General features: G+C 39.4%; 1 protein-coding gene across 7 annotated transcripts in view; it reads left to right on the top strand.

Moving 5' to 3' along the window:
* Window positions 1-20952, top strand: part of satb1b (SATB homeobox 1b) — a 250029-nt gene that overhangs the window by 223114 nt on the left and 5963 nt on the right. For all 7 annotated transcript variants that reach the window (XM_061956591.2, XM_061956583.2, XM_061956599.2 and 4 more), the window contains one exon: window positions 18792-19001. In XM_061956591.2, coding sequence (XP_061812575.1) covers window positions 18792-19001 — 210 coding nt within the window. The remainder of the gene's footprint in view (window positions 1-18791; window positions 19002-20952) is intronic.

The following is a 20952-nucleotide window of genomic DNA, read 5'->3' on the forward strand; positions in this document are numbered from 1 at the left end:
TATTGTATATACTTTGCTGATCAATTTGAATTTATAAATATGTTTTGAATATATTACATTTATTTTTGGGTAAAAAATGGTTTAAGGCGGTCATATTTGTTTTATAATTTAAATAATAATTTAATAGTTTTTTTTTTAATTTTAGGCAAAATGATGCACATTAAATCTTTTTTGTTACAGACTAAAAACATAATGTTGTTATTTATATATTTTTTGTATTATTTAATATTAATAATAATACAATGTTATGCAGAGGTGTACTTATAACAACTTTGTAGAAAAGTTATAGTTTTTATAGTTGCAACTAAGAGTTGTGGGTGGGTAATTTATTCTGCCTGGGGGGGTGTGACATAAAAAATAATTGAGAACTCAACATTAACCTGAGGGGGTTACACTGTAAACAGCTCAGTCGCCAGAATTCTACTTGAAAATGTGTATACAGCAAATTACTGTAAATGGAAAAACCATACCACTGTGGTAGACAGTGGTATGGTTTTTCCATTTACAGTAATTTGCTGCATACACATTTTCAAGTAGAATTCTGGCGACTGAGCTGTTTACCGACTGAGATGCCATTTTTATTTTTACAATAAAATCTTTAGTTCATTGCTTTTACAGTGTATTACTGTAAATGGAAAACACAATACCACTTTTGTTTCTACAGTAAAATTCGAGCAACTGAGCTGTCAGTTTTTTGCGGTAAAATCTACGGCCGATATGGTGAAAGTGCATTACTATAAATTGAGAAACTAACACCTTTGTTTTTCCGGAAACATTGGTTTACTGTAAAATCGACTGTTGTTTTTACAGTCCATCCATCCATCCATTTTCTACCGCTTATCCGTTTCGAGGACTGTAATTTATTTATTTAATACATAAAAATCTAACAAAATAAGAAAAATAAAATAAAAACAATCAACGTAACTAGAGATGTCAGATAATGGCTTTTTTGCCGGTATCCGATATTCCAATATTGTCCAACTCTTAATTACCAATTCCGATATCATAATAATAATAATAATAATGCGCCACACTGTGAACCCACATCAAACAAGAATGACAAACACATTTCGGGAGAACATCTGCACCGTAACACAACATAAACACAACAGAACAAATACCCAGAATCCCATGCAGCCCTAACTCTTCCGGGCTACATTATACATACACCCCCGCTACCAAACCCCGCCCACCCCAACCGACGCACGGGGGGGAGCAGGGTTGGGGTGGGGGCGGGGTTTGGTGGTAGCAGGGGTGTATAATGTAGCCCGGAATAGTCAGGGCTGCATGGGATTCTGGGTATTTTTTCTGTTTTTGTTTATGTTGTGTTAAGGTGCAGATGTTCTCCCGAAATGTGTTTGTCCTTCTTGTTTGGTTTTGGTTCAAAGTGTGGCGCATTATTAGTAAGAGTCTTAAAGTTGTTTTATATGGCCACCGTCGGGCTGGCACGCTGTTTGTACAGATTGTAGAGGGCGCAAAATGCTGCACCATCGTAGCACGCCCTTATTATTATTGTTAGGATGAAAATCGGAGAATATTAATCCTGGGGGTTTTCTGCGAGAGGCACCGAAATCCGGAAATCTCCCGGGAAAACCGGGAGGGTCGGCAAGTATGCAGCTGAGCCACATCAGAGTGATCAAAGAGCCGCGGGTTGCCGACCCCTGGTCTAAGTCTAAGTTGCTTTGTAGAGTGGCACTTTCCATCATTTTCAGCAGACCGCATTGCAAAATGATTAACCTGCGAGATCCACCCAGGAATGGGGCCATATGAATCTCTTCCCTACCGTATTAGGTCGGTAGTGCGTTCTTCACTCACGCTTTAAGGCAAAAACTCACCCAGGCCTACTGTACGGTCGTTTTTTACCTTGTAGGTTTATGATGGTATCAATTTACAATGATAAGTTGCTATTGGCTGCCCCCTCTAGTGCAGAAAAGACAAAAAGAGACTTCATCGGCAAACGCTTGCAGGTTTTAATGATCCGCAGGGTAGAAATGAGTTGCTTGCAGTTTTGGTATTGTTGCCCGTCAATTGTGAGCACGTGCTGTTGAGTCAAGGCCCCTGCTCTAGTTCCATTGCCCAGTCCGACATCCGTGCTCTCACTCCACTGTTGTGTTTTTCGTACCAAGACAAAACGTGAACCCGCCCCCCCCACCCCGCTCCCTCCTCACAATTATTGCTTACTGTTGCGGGAGATCCGCATATGGCGCTTCACCGAGGACGTTTTGGAAGTGCCGTCGTCCTCGGCAGATGGGCGTCCACTGTGGCGTAATCTATTTACAACGTGCCGCACGCTAGCTCGCGCGTATACGGACGCCGCTTGCTCGGGCAGGACAAACCGGTTCCGGCGGCGTTCCGCATTATCGTCTGCTCATATCTGACTGAGCTTCAGTTGGACGTAGGCCAGGTCCGAGGAGACACCCACGCTTTGTCCTCGACTTGTTTGTCAGGGAGAGCCTTCGATTTATCTTCATATCAGGGACTTTATCACGTGTGTGTGTGTGTCTGTGTCTGTGAGTGTGTGTGGAGCCTGTGAAAGGAAGCTCAACCAAAAAGAACATGTTTTAGGCCGGCGAGGACTGTGTCGTTATTTTTAGGACTCGTTTAAGCCGGGGAGAGGGAGGGACAAAAAAAGCAAAAGGCAAACTGACGGACATCTGTTGGCTTATTTCATTCATCCTGTGGCCGAGGTCAGTCTGATGGCTCTGATAACGACAAAATGAGATTAGCAGGAAGGTGTTTGTGCAAGTGTGTGTGTGTGTGTGTGTGTGTGTGTGTGTGTGTGTGTGTGTTGGTGTGTGTGTGTGTGTGTGTGTGTGTGCGTGTGTGTGTGCTTGACCTAGCAGGCACAAGACATTGATACAATGTTGATAATATATACCGTATTTTTCGGAGTATAAGTCGCACCTGCCGAAAATGCATAATAAAGAAGGAAAAAAACATATATAAGTCGCATTTTGGGGGGAAATTTATTTGTTAAAAGCCAACACCAAGAATAGACATTTGAAAGGCAATTTAAAATAAATAAAGAATAGTGAACAACAGGCTGAATAAGTGTACGTTATATGAGGCATAAATAACCAACTGAGAACGTGCCTGGTATGTTAACGTAACATATTATGGTAAGAGTCATTCAAATAACTATAACATATAGAACATGCTATACGTTTACCAAACAATCTGTAACTCCTAATCGCTAAATCCCATGAAATCTTATACGTCTAGTCTCTTACGTGAATGAGCTAAATAATATTATTTGATATTTTACGCTAATGTGTTAATAATTTCACACATAAGTCGCTCCCGAGTATAAGTCGCACCCCCGGCCAAACTATTAAAAAAACTGCGACTTATAGTCCAGAAAAAACGGTACATGTCCTTTAAAACTGACTTCTATGTTGCAAAACAGTTGTATGCATTGATGTCTAACGTTGGGAAATGACCACATTTCAATGGTCAAATCAACGTCACAACCTGACATTGATTAAACGTTGTTAAAAAGTACTTTAGTTTCAAGGTTGTATCTTTGTTGTAAAATATTGGTTGTAAAATGACCAAAATTCAATGGTCAAATCAACGTCAGAACCCAACAATGATTAAACGTCGTCAAAAAGCATGTTGTTACAACGTTGTATTTGTGTTGTAAAATATTGGTTGGGAAATTACCATAATTCAATGGTCAAATCAACGTCAGTACCCAACATTGATTAAACGTCGTCAAAAAGCATGCTGTTTCAACGTTGTATTTGTGTTGTAAAATATTGGTTGTAAAATGACCAAAATTCAATGGTCAAATCAACGTCAGAACCCAACATTGATTAAACGTCATCAAAAAGCATGTCGTTTCAACGTTGTATCTTTGTTGTAAAATATTGGTTGAAAAATGACCAAAATTCAATGGTCAAATCAACGTCACAACCTGACATTGATTAAACATTGTCAAACAGTAAGTTGTTTCAACGTTGTATTTGTGTTGTAGAATATTGGTTGGGAAATGACCAAAATTCAATGGTCAAATCAACGTCAGAACCCAACATTGATTAAACGTCGTCAAAAAGCATGTAGTTTCAACGTTGTATCTTTGTTGTAAAATATTAGTTGGAAAATTACCAAAATTCAATGGTCAAATCAACGTCAGAACCTGACATTGAATACACATTGTCAAAAAGCATGTTGTTGCAAAATAGTTGTATTTATAAATTGAAACAACGTTGATGTCTAACGTTGGATCCACGTTGTTGGTTGGGAAATGACCAAATTTCAATGGTCAAATCAACGTCAGAACCCAACATTGATTAAACGTCGTCAAAAAGCATGCTGTTTCAACGTTGTATTTGTGTTGTAAAATATTGATTGGGAAATGACCAAATTTCAATGGTCAAATCAACGTCATAACCTGACATTGATTAAACGTTGTCAAAAAGCATGTTGTTTCAACGTTGTAGCTTTGTGATAAAATATTGGTTGGGAAACGATCAAAATTCAATGGTCAAATCAACGTCACAACCTGACATTGATTAAACGTTGTCAAACAGTATGTTGTTTCAACGTTGTATTTGTGTTGTAGAATATTGGTTGGGAAACTACCAAAATTCAATGGTCAAATCAACGTCAGAACCCAACGTTGATTAAACGTCATCAAAAAGCATGTTGTTTCAACGTTGTATTTGTGTTGTAGAATTTTGGTTGGGAAATGACCAAAAATCAATGGTCAAATCAACGTCAGAACCCAACATTGATTAAACGTCGTCAAAAAGCATGTAGTTTCAACGTTGTGTCTTTTTTATAAAATATTAGTTGGAAAATGACCAAAATTCAATGGTCAAATCAACGTCAGAACCTGACATTGAATAAACATAGTCAAAAAGCATGTAGTTTCAACGTTGTATCTTTGTTATGAAATATTAGTTGAAAAATGACCAAAATTCAATGGTCAAATCAACGTCAGAACCCAACATTGATTAAACGTCATCAAAAAGCATGTAGTTTCAACGTTGTATCTTTGTTATGAAATATTAGTTGAAAAATGACCAAAATTCAATGGTCAAATCAACGTCAGAACCTGACATTGAATAAACATTGTCAAAAAGCATGTTGTTTTAACGTTGTATTTGTATTATAAAATATTTGTTGGAAAATGACCAAAATTCAATAGTCAAATCAACGTCAGAACCCAACATTGATTAAACGTCGTCAAAAAGCATGTTGCTGCAACGTTGCAAAATAGTTGTATTTATACATTTAAACAACGTTGATGTCTAAAGTTGGATCCACGTTGTTGGTTGGGAAATGACCAAATGTCAATGGTGAAATCAACGTCTGAACCCAACATTGATTAAACGTCGTCCAAAAGCATGTTGTTTCAACGTTGTATTTGTGTTGTAAAATATTAGTTGGAAAATGACCAAAATTCAATGGTCAAATTAACGTCCGAACCCAACATTGATTAACGTCGTCAAAAAGTATGATGTTTCAACGTTGTATCTTTGTTATAAAATATTGGTTGGAAAATGACCAAAATTTAATGGTCACATCAACGTCAGAACCCAACATTGATTAAACGTCGTCCAAAAGCATGTTGTTTCAACGTTGTATTTGTGTTGTAAAATATTAGTTGGAAAATGACCAAAATTCAATGGTCAAATCAACGTCAGAACCTGACATTGAATAAACATTGTCAAAAAGCATGTTGTTTTAACGTTGTATTTGTATTATAAAATATTGGTTGGAGAATAACCAAAATTCAATGGTCAAATTTAACGTCAGAACCCAACATTGATTAAACGTCGTCCAAAAGCATGTTGTTTCAACGTTGTATTTTTGTTGTAAAATATTAGTTGGAAAATGACCAAAATTCAATGGTCAAATTAACGTCTGAACCCAACATTGATTAATGTCGTCAAACGTTAGGTTTGATTTGCTCAATGTCAGGAAATTGTTGTTTTAATGTCCTTTGCCTGCTGGGGTGGGCTCCTTCACACACACGACGTCTACGTTGCAGCAGGAACTAAACTATTGTGCACGCTTCCATCGGAAAACTCAGGCTGACAGCTTCGTGACCCCCGCTGTCGCCCTTTCACGTCGCAGCTCCCCGGGCGCGCGGTCAGACAAACGAACGAGCTGCTTCTTGACTGCGACGGCCTCGCCGGGGAACGGTTATTAATTAAGCAGCGGTGACCCACAGGCGGAGGATTACGGGTGCAATATTGTCGCAGGTGTGTGCCAACACTGCGGGATAATCCTGAGCCCGTCACTGCTTATTGCTTGGATGGACCCGTTTACAGCATCTGTGAGGACTTTCTATAGGAGGGGGCACTAGGTCACCTGGAAATGTACAATATGCAGTACGTGCACAGTGGTGAGTCAGGGAGCAATGATATTGTTCAACAACTACAGTACTCACTGTCGGCGTTTGGCCTTCTGAGGAGAATTTACGTGTGTGTGTGTATGTGTGTGCACGATAACAACCACATTAAAATAGCAGTAGAGTGGAAAAACAAGTTGACTTTATTTGCTTAATTGTGTTTCATTGTATCCATTAAAACAGGGGTGTCCAAACTCTTTGACTTGGGGGCCGCATTGGGCTAAAAAAAAAAAAATTGTACAGTAACTATATATATATATATATATATATATATATATGTATGTATGTATGTGTGTATGTGTATGTATATATATATATATATATATATATATATATATATATATATATATATATACATATATATATATACATGTATATACATGTGTATATATATACATGTATGTATATATATATATATATATATATATATATATATATATATATATATATATATATATATATATATATATATAGCCTATACATGTGTACATAATATATTAATATAATGGATGTATCATTAATAATTAATATAATTGGATATTAAGAGTATGTGAAAGTTGGACTCCTATATGTTGTAATCGATCAGAAATATCGAGCAGCTAAAACATTGATAAGTGTGGAGAAAGTGTTTTGCATTTTTCCCATCATGCATTGTAATTAGGTTTGTCCAATAATATCGGCCTGCCGATATTATCGGCCGATAAATGCGTTAAAATGTAATATCGGAAATTATCGGTATCGTATTTTTTTTTTAATTTATTTTATTTTTTATTTTTAATTAAATCAACATTTTTTTAATTTATTTATCTTATTTTATTTTTATTTTTTTTAAAGTACCTTATCTTCACCATACACGGTTGTCCAATTTAGGCATAATAATGTGTTAATTCCACGACTGCATATATCGGTTGATATCGGTATCGGTTGATATCGGTATGGGTAATTAAAGAGTTGGACAATATTGGAATATCGGATATCGGCAAAAAGCCATTATCGGACATCCCTAATTGCAATATACCGTATTTTTCTAACTATAAGTCACAGTTTTTTTCATAGTTTGTCCGGGCTCCAGTGCGACTTATATGTTTTTTTCCTTATTTATTATGCATTTTCGGCAGGTGCGACTTATACTCCGAAAAATACAGTAATGGTTGTAATTTGTGGTGATTGGACGTTTTTTTTTTTTTTAAATATCAACAAAGAAAGTTCAGGAGGTTGTCTTATGTGTGACCATGTGTGTTGATTTTTTTTGCGCTATGACCAGGGAAGGTTGTTTGGACTGGGTCATATAATTGCTGTGCCGATTTACTCATGTTGTCCACAAGAAGAAGGCACGTTTGCAACAAATACGCTCAATGTGGAAAGAGATGTGCTGTTTATCTTTCACAATCCTTATGTAAGACAAGAACACTGTGGAAGTTGCGTCCTTGCAGCCCCACTGTCAGACATGGCACAAGAGCCAAGTGTGCAGGTTTTAACAAGATTTTAATAATCATATGTTTTAACAAAAGTTTTCTTTCCAGCAAGACGCGACTTTTCAGTCACGTCCGTATCCTCTCTCTCCTCCTGCTACCGGCCGCTTACTGTTAAAGACAACAGATGATTAGATTAACACGTACCACCTGTGAAATCTAATCACCTGCCAGCTGTGTCTTGCCATCAGCACTGCCAGGCCCCCGTCTGATGGTGCTCTGTCCTCAGAACCATGGACAGAGGTGGTGACCTTTGCTCCTGCAGGCAGCGCTGGCCACGCCTCCCTCCACAAACACAGTAAATACAGTATGTTTGGCTCTTTTATGCGTTCGAAATCGTAAACAAACAGCTAACAATTGAGTCAACAGATGGAGGGTCCTCCATTGCGCCCATAACGCCCTCTAAAAAACAAACCGCCAACAATATCCCCATTTACATGTCGTGACCTGAAAATTAAGCAAATATGAGTGCTATTGTTATTATAAATGCTAACACAGACGGACTATTTAGCTAATGCTCGCTTACGCTGCCATTGTTGACACATTGTGCCGACTGCGGCTTCTGCTTGGTCTCAAACTTGCTAAAAGTACATTCTAGATTATAATTCATGCATCTTTCACTCGGTCGTAGACAAATGTGGCCATGCACCCGACAGGTTGGTCCACTTTCACATCCACAAGATGGCGAAAAAGACACAACAACTTTTTTTTTTACCCTTCATGAGGATTGTAATTCATTATTCATCTAAACCGGAATATTACAGTAAGTGTTTGTTTGATTGTGGTTTGATATGGTTAGTTTTAGAGATGTCCGATAATGGCTCTTTTTGCCGATATTCCGATATTGTCCAACTCTTAACTACCGATTCCGATATCAACCGATACCGATATATACAGTCGTGGAATTAACACATTATTATGCCTAATTTTGTCGTGATGCCCCGCTGGATGCATTAAACAATGTAACAAGGTTTTCCAAAATAAATCAACTCAAGTTATGGGGAAAAAAGTGCCAACATGGCACTGCCATATTTATTATTGAAGTCACAAGGTGCATTATTTTTTTTAACATGCCTCAAAACAGCAGCTTGGAATTTGGGACATGCTCTCCCTAAGAGAGCATGAGGAGGTTGAGGTGGGGGGGTAGGGGGTAGCGGGGGGTGTATATTGTAGCGTCCCGGAAGAGTTAGTACTGCAAGGGGTTCTGGGTATTTGTTCTGTTGTGTTTATGTTGTGTTACGGTGCGGATGTTCTCCCGAAATGTGTTTGTCATTCTTGTTTGGTGTGGGTTCACAGTGTGGCGCATATTTGCAACAGTGTTAAAGTTGTTTATACGGCCACCCTCAGTGTGACCTGTATGGCTGTTGACCATGAATGCCTTGCATTCACTTGTGTGTATGGAAAGCCGTAGATATTATGTGATTGGGCCGGCATGCGAATGCAGTGCCTTATATTGTTGTCTGGGTGGAAATCAATCTTTATCAATCAATCAATCAATCTTTATTTATATAGCCCTAAATCACAAGTGTCTCAAAGGGCTGCACAAATCGGGAGATTTTCGGGAGGGGCACTGAAATTCGGGAGTCTCCCGGGAAAATTCCGAGGGTTGGTAAGTATGACTGGGAGACGCAACTGCTCTGTACTTCTCCTTACGTCCGTGTACCACTCCGTACAGCGGCGTTTTAAAAAGTCAAAAATTTTACTTTTTGAAAACGATACCAATCATTTCCGATGTTACATTTTAAAGCATTTATCGGCCGATTATATCGGCAGTCCGATATTATCGGACATCTCTACATCCGTTTATCACTCGGTTTCTAAAACTTATTGCTCATCTTTTTTGTGTTCGGGCTCAAAAATATAAGGTTCTGGATCATAATTTTTTCCCAAAGTAATCGTCGTTGGCTGTCACTGGGTCTGCTTGATTAGCATTGTTGTTGGTGGGGAAAGGATCTGTGGTTCCTCCTCTACATCACAGTTCACGCTCATTATTTTATTTATTTATTCACAAACTTTGTACGTATTTTGGGGTCAAAAACCAAAAAGGAGGGATTTTTCAAATTGACTGTGTGTCGGTTTTAAAAGTGCTCCCCCTCTGGTCAACATATGAAATAACAAGTGTGTGTAAGAAATTGAAATGCGCCCTGTTTGGACAAAATGTATTTTTTTTTAAATAGATAAATATGTTCCTCCTCTACATCACAGTTCACGCTCATTATTTTCTTTATTTATTCACAAACTTTGTACGTCTTTTGGGGTCAAAAAGCAATAATAGCTTCAATAAAGAGGCAACTTGTTTTTGCATTTTACTAGTACTTTAAAAATGCTTGTGCACATAACTGTGATACAGGTGTTGATCACCTGACACCACACCCTCCTTCATCACCCACCAACAGATACACTTACATCCAATACACATTCTACTTGACACAACAAGGACTTGGAAAATATGCATAAAAATGAAGTTATTGAAGTGGTCACTTTAGAACGAAATGTTAAGAATTCCTCCAGGCTAAACCGGTTCCTATCATTGTGTTGACTGTTTAGAACGTGACAACACAACGTTGTGTTGTCCCGCTACCCGTTGTGTTTATTAATAGAAAGCTCTTCATGATCCGAGTGTCCCGGCGCTCGAGAGCTCTGGACTGTTTGACGCTGTGGACGGGCGTTGAAGCACTTTTTTAGAGATCGGGGGGGGGCTGTGAAGTTGTGACCGGTGCTTGTCGGCGGCGTTGGAGAGGCTCGGCAAAATAACACGAGACAATAGAAGCCGAAAAGCAACAATAACGTGGAGTGTGTGCGTTTCATGTCACAACCCGGGTTGATTAAAATTGCGACTTTTTTCTTTTGAAATTCCAACTCATTTTTCACAACAAGCTTTTTTATACTTGCATAGTATGTATATATTATTAATGTTGTAAATACACATCTTTATATATCTAGAAAGGGTGGTCCTAAAGAGGGAGGCCTTTTTCCAAAATCTCAAGAAGGTAACAAATACAAGAATGTGTGTGTCTGTGTGTGTGTGTTCTTGTATTTCTACCCTTTTTGAGACATCAACAAGGAAAAGTAGCTTCCATATGAGGAGGTGTGAACAAGTTAGGACATAAATCATGGTCCCAATACAGAAAACCATTGCATCTAATAGAGAATGTCTCATTTGCACCCCTGGTGGTGAAATCTATCAAAATGAGGGTGGTCCCAAAAAGGAGGGATCTTTCAAATTGACTGTGTGTTGGTTTTAAAAGTGCTCCCCCTCTGGTCAACATATGAAATAACAAGTGTGTGTAAGAAATTGAAATGTGCCCCCTTGGGCCACAATGGGTTTTAAAAAAAAAATAGATATATATGTACATAGAGACATACTGTAATAACGTGAGGTGAATAATTAAGATTAAAAAACAAATACAAACCAAAAAATATATAAAATTAATTAACTAAAAGCAGTCTTTTTCTCACAATGTGTCAACTTCTTTCTTATAAAATTAGGAACAATTTATCATATTCTTTCTGCTTCTGTAATATTGCAATATTTTCTCATAAAATCATTACTTTTTTTAATGTAAAATTATAACTTTTTCATGCAAAATGGTGACATTTGTTATATAAAATTCTGACTGTTATCACAATATCACAAATTGCCAATATTTTTGTTGTTCTTGTAAAATAGTGACATTTGTTGAGTAAAATGTTGACCGTTGTCATCATTTTGCCAAGTAAAATTCCGATTATTATTATAATATTGCTAAAAAAAAATTAAGTTTTCTTATAAAATTGTGACTTTTGTCGAGTAAAATTACGACTCTTTTCATAAAATTGCCGAAATTTTAAGCTTGTCTTGTAAAATTGCGACTGTTATTGAGTAAAATTCCAACTTTTGTCATAATATTGCACAAATGCTCAGTTTTTATTGTAAAATATTGACTTGCGTTGAATAAAATTGCGACTTTTATTATAATACTGCCAAAATTCTAAATTTTTCTCGTGAAATTCCTACTCATTTTTCACAACAAGCTTTTTTATACTTGCATAGTATGTATATATTATTAATGTTGTAAATACACATCTTTTATATCTAGAAAGGCTGGTCATAAAGAGGAAGGCCTTTTTCCAAAATCTCAAGAAGGTAACAAATACAAGAATGTGTGTGTCTGTGTGTGTGTGTGTGTGTTTGTGTGTGTGTGTTCTTGTATTTCTACCCTTTTTGAGACATCAACAAGGAAAAGTAGCTTCCATATGAGGAGGTGTGAACAAGTTTGTACATAAATCATGGTCTCAATACAGAAAACCATTGCATCTAATAGAGAATGTCTCATTTGCACCCCTGGTGGTGAAATCTATCAAAATGAGGGTGGTCTCAAAAAGGAGGGATCTTTCAAATTGACTGTGTGTCGGTTTTAAAAGTGCTCCCCCTCTGGTCAACATATGAAATAACAAGTGTGTGTAAGAAATTGAAATACGCCCCCTTTGACCAAAATGTATTAAAAAAAAAAAATATGTATATAGAGACAAACGTTAATAACTTGAGGTAAATAATGAAGATTAAAAAACAATTACAAACAAACACAAAAATAACATAAATTAACTAAAAGCAGTCTTTTTGTCACAATGTGTTGTCTTCTTTCTTATAAAATTAGGAACAATTTCTCATATTCTTTCTGCTTCTGTAATATTGCAATATTTTTTCATAAAATTATGACTTTTTTATGTAAAATTATAACTTTTTCATGCAAAATGGTGACATTTGTCATATACAATTCTGACTTTTATCACAATATTACCAATGTTTTTGTTGTTCTTGTAAAATAGTGAAATTTGTTGAGTAAAATGTTGACCGTTGTCATCATTGTGCCAAGTAAAATTCCGATTATTATTATAATATTGCCAACAAAAATTAAGTTTTCGTTTAAAATTGTGACTTTTGTCGAGTAAAATTACGACTCTTTTCATAAAATTGCCAACATTTTAAGCTTTTCTTGTAAAATTGCGACTGTTATTAAGTAAAATCCCAACTTTTATCATAATATTGCACAAATGCTCAGTTTTTATTGTAAAATATTGACTTGCGTTCAATAAAATTGCGACTTTTATTATAATACTGCCAAAATTCTAAGTTTTTCTCGTGAAATTCCTACTCATTTTTCACAACAAGCTTTTTTATACTTGCATAGTATGTATATATTATTAATGTTGTAAATACACATCTTTTATATCTAGAAAGGCTGGTCTTAAAGAGGGAGGCCTTTTTCCAAAATCTCAAGAAGGTAATAAATACAAGAATGTGTGTGTGTGTGTGTGTGTGTGTGTGTGTGTGTGTGTGTGTGTGTGTGTGTGTGTGTGTGTGTGTGTGTGCGCACGTGTGAGCTTCAACACACGGTCCTGGTTTTCCCCATGCAGCCCGGCGGAGCTACACGCCAAGCTTAGAAGCGCCGTGAATATTCCGAGCGGCGAGCTAATAAACTGCGCGTACTTGATGTCATCAAATGGACTTCCTGGCATGCGAGGGGAGTTCCCGTCGTGTCGGCTTTGATTGGCTCTGCGACTTTGGGTTTAATCCTGCTGCTTTGCCGAGTGTTTGAGTTGGATTACGCCGTCGCCGGGTAGTGTTGGACAAGACGTGTGTTTGTGTGTGTGTGTGTGTGTGTGTGTGTGTGTGTGTGTGTGTGTGTGTGTGTGTGTGTGTGTGTGTGTGTGTGTGTGTGTGTGTATGTGTGTGTCCCTCTCCCTCACTGCCGAATCAGCTGAAACCACAGACGGCCCAACTGGAGCATTGTCCAAATCCCTCTGCATGCAAATTAAAAACGCAACAATAAATGTGGCAAAGGAACAAGGTGGGCACGCAGGCTTTGTGCCCCCTCCCACCCCCATGGCTTGATGAGGCTTACGGGAGGAGCTGGAAGGGGACGAGCAAACTGCTGAGTTATCTCTCGCATGCAGCGTGGCGACGCGGCCGCGTTGCCACCGCGAGCGTGCACGTGAGCGCACGGGCACAGGCGGCGGTGTAATCCTGTGCAAATGACAGGTGACGCACAGCGGCCGCCAGATTGCAACGACGCGAGGTGGACATTTGTCCCCGTAGGACACAGGTGTCAGACATTTAAATATGTCTGACACGCATCATTTAAACATGCCCTGTCACTCTATTTTATCATGCATGCCACATCATTTTATTGTGGCCCGCCATATCATTTAAACATGCCCTGCAGTGTTATTTTATCATGATACGCCACATCATTTTAATATGCCTCGCCACTATACTTTATCGTGGTCCACCACATAAATTTAAACTTGGCCTTTCCCTTCATTTTAAAGTGGCATAGCACATCATTTTATCATGGCCCTCCATATCGTTTTATTGTGGACTGCCACTTGGCACGCCACATCATTTTAATGTACTTTATTTTATCATTGTACGCCACATCATTTAATTGTGGCCCACCAGGTCATTTTTATAAGCCCCACCACTCTATTTTATATTACTTAATCATGGCCTGCCGTGTAATTTGATTGTTGGCCGCCGCTTGGCACGCCACATGATTTAATTGTGGCCCGCCACACCATTTTAATATGCCCAGCAACTTTATTTTATCATGGTGCGCCATAACATTTTAAAGTGGCCCACCACATAATTTTTCTCATGGTCAACCGTATCATTTTATTGTAATTGTTGCCAGCCACATAATTTCAAGTGGCCTGTCCCATAATTTTAAAATGATACGGCACATCGTTTTTTAAAGTGACCTGCCATATCATTTTATGGTGGGCTACTCAATTTTAATATGCCCCACGACTTAAATTTTATTGTGGTCGGCCATATCAGTAATTGTTACCAGCCACATAATCTCAAGTGGCCTGTCCTATGATTTTAATGTGGCACGGCACATTGTTTTAAGGTGGACCACCACATAATTTGAATATGCCCCACTACTTTATTTTATCGTGGTCGGCCATATCAGTAATTGTTGCCAGCCACATAATTTCATGAGGCCTGTCCCATAACTTTAAAATGGCATGGCACATCGTTTTTTAAGGTGGCCTGCCATTTCATTAAATGGTGGTGTGTGGATGTGAGTGTGAATGTTGTCTGTCTATCTGTGTTGGTCCTGTGATGAGGGGGCGACTTGTCCATGGTGTACCCCGCCTTCCGCCCGATTGTAGCTGAGATAGGCTCCAGCGCCCCCCGCAACCCCAAAAGGGAATAAGCGGTAGAAAATGGATGGATGGATGGGTGGGCTACTCAATTTTAATGTGGCCTGTCCAATAGTTTAAATTTGGCACCACACAAATTGAATTGTGCCCCGCAATATAATTTTTTCATGGCCTACCATATAATTTTATCATGGCCATGGCATGCCAAAAATGTAATTGTGGCCTGCCATATCATTTTATAGTGGCTCGCCACATTATTTTATTGTCGTACGCCATAACATTTTATTTTGGCACACCACATCATTTTTCTCATGGTCCACCGTATCATTTTATTGTTGCCCGCTACATCTTTTTAATATACCCCGCTACTTTATTTTATCGTTGTCCGCCATATAATTTTAAGGTGGTACGCCACATCATTTAACTGTGACCCACCACATAATTTTAATATGCCCCACGACTTAAATTGTATTGTGGTCGGCCATATCAATAATTGTTGCCAGCCAAATAATTTCAAGGGGCCTGTCCTATAATTTTAAAATGGCACGGCACATTGTTTTAAGGTGGCCCACCACATAATTTGAATATGCCCCACTACTTTAATTGTATTGTGGTCGGCCATATCAGTAATTGTTGCCAGCCACATAATTTCATGTGGCCTGTCCCATAATTTTAAAGTGGCACAGGACATTGTTTTTTAATGTGGCCTGCCATATCATTTTATGGTAAACTACTCAATTTTAAGTGGCCTGTCCAATAGTTTAAAATTGGCACCCCACAAATTTAATTGTGTCCCACATTATAATTTTTTTGTGGCTTACCATATCATTTTATCATGGCCTGTCCAATCATTTTAAGTCGGCATGCCACAAATTTAATTGTGGCCTGACATTTAATTTTATAGTGGCTCGCCACATTATTTTATTGTGATCCACCACTTTTTTTTATTGTGGCCCGTCCCACAATTCTAATGTACCACACCTAAAAAAGACACTTTCTGGCAAAATATATTTATTAAAATTTTGACAGAAAAATTTTGCACAAGCAATTGCTTATTTTTGCACTTTAATATTGTAAAAGTCGCTGCTTAGCGGTTCCACTGACATACACGTCACCACAGACAGGCGTGCAAAGTTGACAAAGTTGTAATGTTTTTGACACGATCATTCAAAAATGCTTTTCAGCAGGTCGTGACTTTGCAGTCACTCCCAATCCTTTTTCCGCCACTGTTCCCGGCCGCTATTGTTAAAAACAACAGGTCTCGCCGTCAGCACTGCCACGCCCCCGTCTGATGGTGCTCTGACCTCAGCACCATGGACAGAGGCGGTGACCTCCGCTCCTGCAGGCAGCGCTGGCCACACCTCCCTCCACAAATATTTTCTGATGTTCCAAGCATTCTTTTTTTTTTTTTTTCGGTTACACTTAAATATCTGTTTGTCATTTTGACTTACGATTTTAAAGCAAATTGTCAGGTTCAAACACTGATGACATCTATTACACAAGACAAGAAGCAAAGAATCAAACAGAGACAGAATTCAATTTGGCTCAATATTGAGGAGAGTCACCTGGACACTGTACCCTTGTACAATCAGCACGCTCTGGCGAAAGATTGTACGACTCCTCCTTTATTTGACTTTCTCTGATCACATGACCACAGCTGCTTCCAGAGGGAAGTGGGTCGTAAACAGCATTGCCTTTGGTTACAGAACAGTTCAAAAGAAGAGGTTGTAAAACAGTTCAAAAAGAGGTTCGTACAATAGTTCAAAAAGAGGTCCGTAAAACAGTTGAAAAAAGAGGTCGCCTGGAGGGGATTCTGGTCCTGCTTCCTCTTCGCTTTTATAGTCCTTGGGTCAGACAATATCTTTCTGTTTGATTATACAAACCCCGTTTCCATATGAGTTGGGAAATATATTTTGGATGTAAATATAAACGGAATACAATGATTTGCAAATCATTTCCAACCCATATTCAGTTGAATATGCTACAAAGACAACATATTTGATGTTCAAACTGATAAACTTTTTTTTTTTTTTGCAAATAATCATTAACTTTAGAATTTGATGCCAGCAACACGTGACAAAGAAGTTGGGAAAGGTGGCAATAAATACTGATAAAGTTGAGGAATTCTCATCAAACACTTATTTGGAACATCCCACAGGTGAACAGGCAAATTGGGAACAGGTGGGTGCCATGATTGGGTATAAAAGTAGATTCCATGAAATGCTCAGTCTTTCACAAACAAGGATGGGGCGAGGGTCACCACTTTGTCAACAAATGCGTGAGCAAATTGTTGAACAGTTTAAGGAAAACCTTTCTCAACCAGCTATTGCAAGGAATTTAGGGAGTTCACCATCTACGGCCCGTAATATCATCAAAGGGTTCAGAGAATCTGGAGAAATCACTGCACGTAAGCAGCTAAGCCTGTGACCTTCGATCCCTCAGGCTGTACTGCATCAACAAGCGACATCAGTGTGTAAAGGATATCACCACATGGGCTCAGGAACACTTCAGAAACCCACTGTCAGTAACTACAGTTGGTCGCTACATCTGTAAGTGCAAGTTAAAACTCTCCTATGCCACCGTTTATCAACAACACCCAGAAACGCCGTCGGCTTCGCTGGGCCTGAGCTCATCTAAGATTGACTGATACAAAGTGGAAAAGTGTTCTGTGGTCTGGCGAGTCCACATTTCAAATTGTTTTTGGAAACTGTGGACGTCGTGTCCTCCGGACCAAAGAGGAAAAGAACCACCCGGATTGTTATAGGCGCAAAGTTGAAAAGCCAGCATCTGTGATGGTATGGGGGTGTATTAGTGCCCAAGACATGGGTAACTTACACATCTGTGAAGGCGCCATTAATGCTGAAAGGTACATACAGGTTTTGGAGCAACATATGTTGCCATCCAAGCAACGTTACCATGGATGCCCCTGCTTATTTCAGCAAGACCATGCCAAGCTATGTGTTACAACAGCGTGGCTTCATAGTAAAAGAGTGCGGGTACTAGACTGGCCTGCCTGTAGTCCAGACCTGTCTCCCATTGAAAATGTGTGGCGCATTATGAAGCCTAAAATACCACAACGGAGACCCCCGGACTGTTGAACAACTTAAGCTGTACATCAAGCAAGAATGGGAAAGAATTCCACCTGAGAAGCTTAAAAAATGTGTCTCCTCAGTTCCCAAACATTTACTGAGTGTTGTTAAAAGGAAAGGCCATGTAACACAGTGGTGAACATGCCCTTTCCCAACTACTTTGGCATGTGTTGCTTCCATGAAATTCTAAGTTAATTATTATTTGCAAAAAAAAAATAAAGTTTATGAGTTTGAACATCAAATATCTTGTCTTTGTAGTGCATTCAACTGAATATGGGTTGATAAGGAATTTGCAAATCATTGTATTCCGTTTATATTTACATCTAACACAATTTCCCAACTCATATGGAAACGGGGTTTGTATTATTATATTATAATAATGAAAGAAGCAGGAACACCTTCATTTTGCTTCCCCCCTACACAGTGGAGTTTTACGAGCCTTACTCTTGGTAGGTTTCAAAGACAGCTTTTGCTTCTCACCGGGCACTCAATGTAACACAACGTTTTTGTGATAACTTAAAACAATTATTCTAACACAAATTATCCATCATTCTGTAAAAACGATAATAACTCATCACACCAGTCGCCTGTGCAAAGTGTCTAACCGATGAAGCGTGCTAAGGTCTGACCAGTCCACTTGTGAAAGTTTCCATGGCCTGAGAACATGAATATTGAACTGAGTCATGTTTAGTAAACAAAGCTCCTCTGTTGTTTATTTAGGGTTGGCTGTGCGAGCTGCTTCGCTGGAAGGAGGATCCGTCCCCGGAGAACCGGACGCTGTGGGAGAACCTCTCCATGATCCGCCGCTTCCTGAGCCTGTCGCAGCCCGAGCGGGACGCCATCTACGAGCAGGAGAGCAGCGCGGGGCAGCAGCAGCACCACGGCGAGCGGCCGTCGCACTTCTCGCACGTCTCGGCCGACCACCTGCAGGTGAGCGACGCCCGAATGCGCGTGCCGGCGCTCTCACCGTACCCAAACAGCGACTCAAGTCGAGGGTTAGGGCGTTTGAAGTGACATCGGGTCAACGCAGTCGTGGAAAAGTGTTTTTTTGCAAAACATTGCGTTACGAAACATCTCGACTTGCAGAGCGGATAAAAGCGGGTCAACAGGGGGCGCCGCTCGCCCACTCGCTTCCTCCTCCAACACACAATGAGAATATTTGAGTGTCGTTTGTTTACACTGATGGCGTTCTCACGCCGCTGCACATCACAATGGAGGCTGATAGCGAACAAATACAACAACTCTTCTTATTGTGGGCGCTTACATACTCCCCCCCCCGCCCCCCAAAATGCTTTTGATTTGCGCGTGAGATTGAACACGTTTTAATCTGTCAACCTTTGAGTTGTTTGCATGTGGAAACATTTTCCCATAGGTACAAACCCCGTTTCCATATGAGTTGGGAAATTGTGTTAGATGTAAATATAAACAGAATACAATGATTTGCAAATCCTTTTCAACCCATATTCAATTGAACGCACTACAAAGACAAGATATTTGATGTTCAAACTCATAAACTTTTTTTTTTCTTTGCACGTGCCAAAGTAGCTGGGAAAGGGCATGTTCACCACTGTGTTACATGGCCTTTCCTTTTAACAGCACTCAGTAAACGTTTGGGAACTGAGGAGACACATTTTTTAAGCTTCTCAGGTGGAATTCTTTCCCATTCTTGCTTGATGTACAGCTTAAGTTGTTCAACAGTCCGGGGGTCTCCGTTGTGATATTTTAGGCTTCATAATGCGCCACACATTTTCAATGGGAGACAGGTCTGGACTACAGACAGGCCAGTCTAGTACCCGCACTCTTTTACTATGAAGCCACGTTGATGTAACACGTGGCGTGGCATTCTCTTGCTGAAATAAGCAGGGGCGTCCATGGTAACGTTGCTTGGATGGCAACATATGTTGCTCCAAAACCTGTATGTACCTTTCAGCATTAACGGCGCCTGTGTAAGTTACCCATGTCTTGGGCACTAATACACCCCCATACCATCACAGATGCTGGCTTTTACACTTTGCGCCTATAACAATCCGGATGGTTCTTTTCCTCTTTGGTCCGGCGGACACGACGTCCACAGTTTCCAAAAACAATTTGAAATGTGGACTCGTCAGACCACAGAACACTTTTCCACTTTGTATCAGTCCATCTTAGATGAGCTCAGGCCCAGCAAAGCTGATGGCGTTTCTGGGTGTTGTTGATAAACGGTTTTCGCCTTGCATAGGAGAGTTTTAACTTGCACTTACAGATATAGCGACCAACTGTAGTTACTGACAGTGGGTTTCTGAAGTGTTCCTGAGCCCATGTGGTGATATCCTTTATACACTGATGTCGCTTGTTGATGCAGTACAGCCTGAGGGATCCAAGGTCACGGGCTTAGCTGCTTACGTGCAGTGATTTCTCCACATTCTCTGAACCCTTTGATGATATTACGGACCGTAGATGGTGAAATTCCTAAATTCCTTGCAATAGCTGGTTGAGAAAGTTTTTTCTTAAACTGTTCAACAATTTGCTCACGCATTTGTTGACAAAGTGGTGACCCTCGCCCCATCCTTGTTTGTGAATGACTGAGCATTTCATGGAATCTACTTTTATACCCAATCATGGCACCCACCTGATCCCAATTAGCCTGCACACCTGTGGGATGTTCCAAATAAGTGTTTGAGGAGCATTCCTCAACTTTATCAGTATTGATTGCCACCTTTCCCAACTTTTTTGTCACGTGTTGCTGGCATCAAATTCTAAAGTTAATGATTATTTGCAACAAAAAAAAAATCAGTCAACATCAAATATGTTGTTTTTGTAGCATATTCAACTGAATATGGGTTGCAAATGATTTGCAAATCATTGTATTCCGTTTATATTTACATCTAACACAATTTCCCAA

Source organism: Nerophis lumbriciformis, linkage group LG04 (assembly GCF_033978685.3).
Source record: "Nerophis lumbriciformis linkage group LG04, RoL_Nlum_v2.1, whole genome shotgun sequence".
NCBI classification, from domain to species: Eukaryota; Metazoa; Chordata; class Actinopteri; order Syngnathiformes; family Syngnathidae; genus Nerophis; species Nerophis lumbriciformis.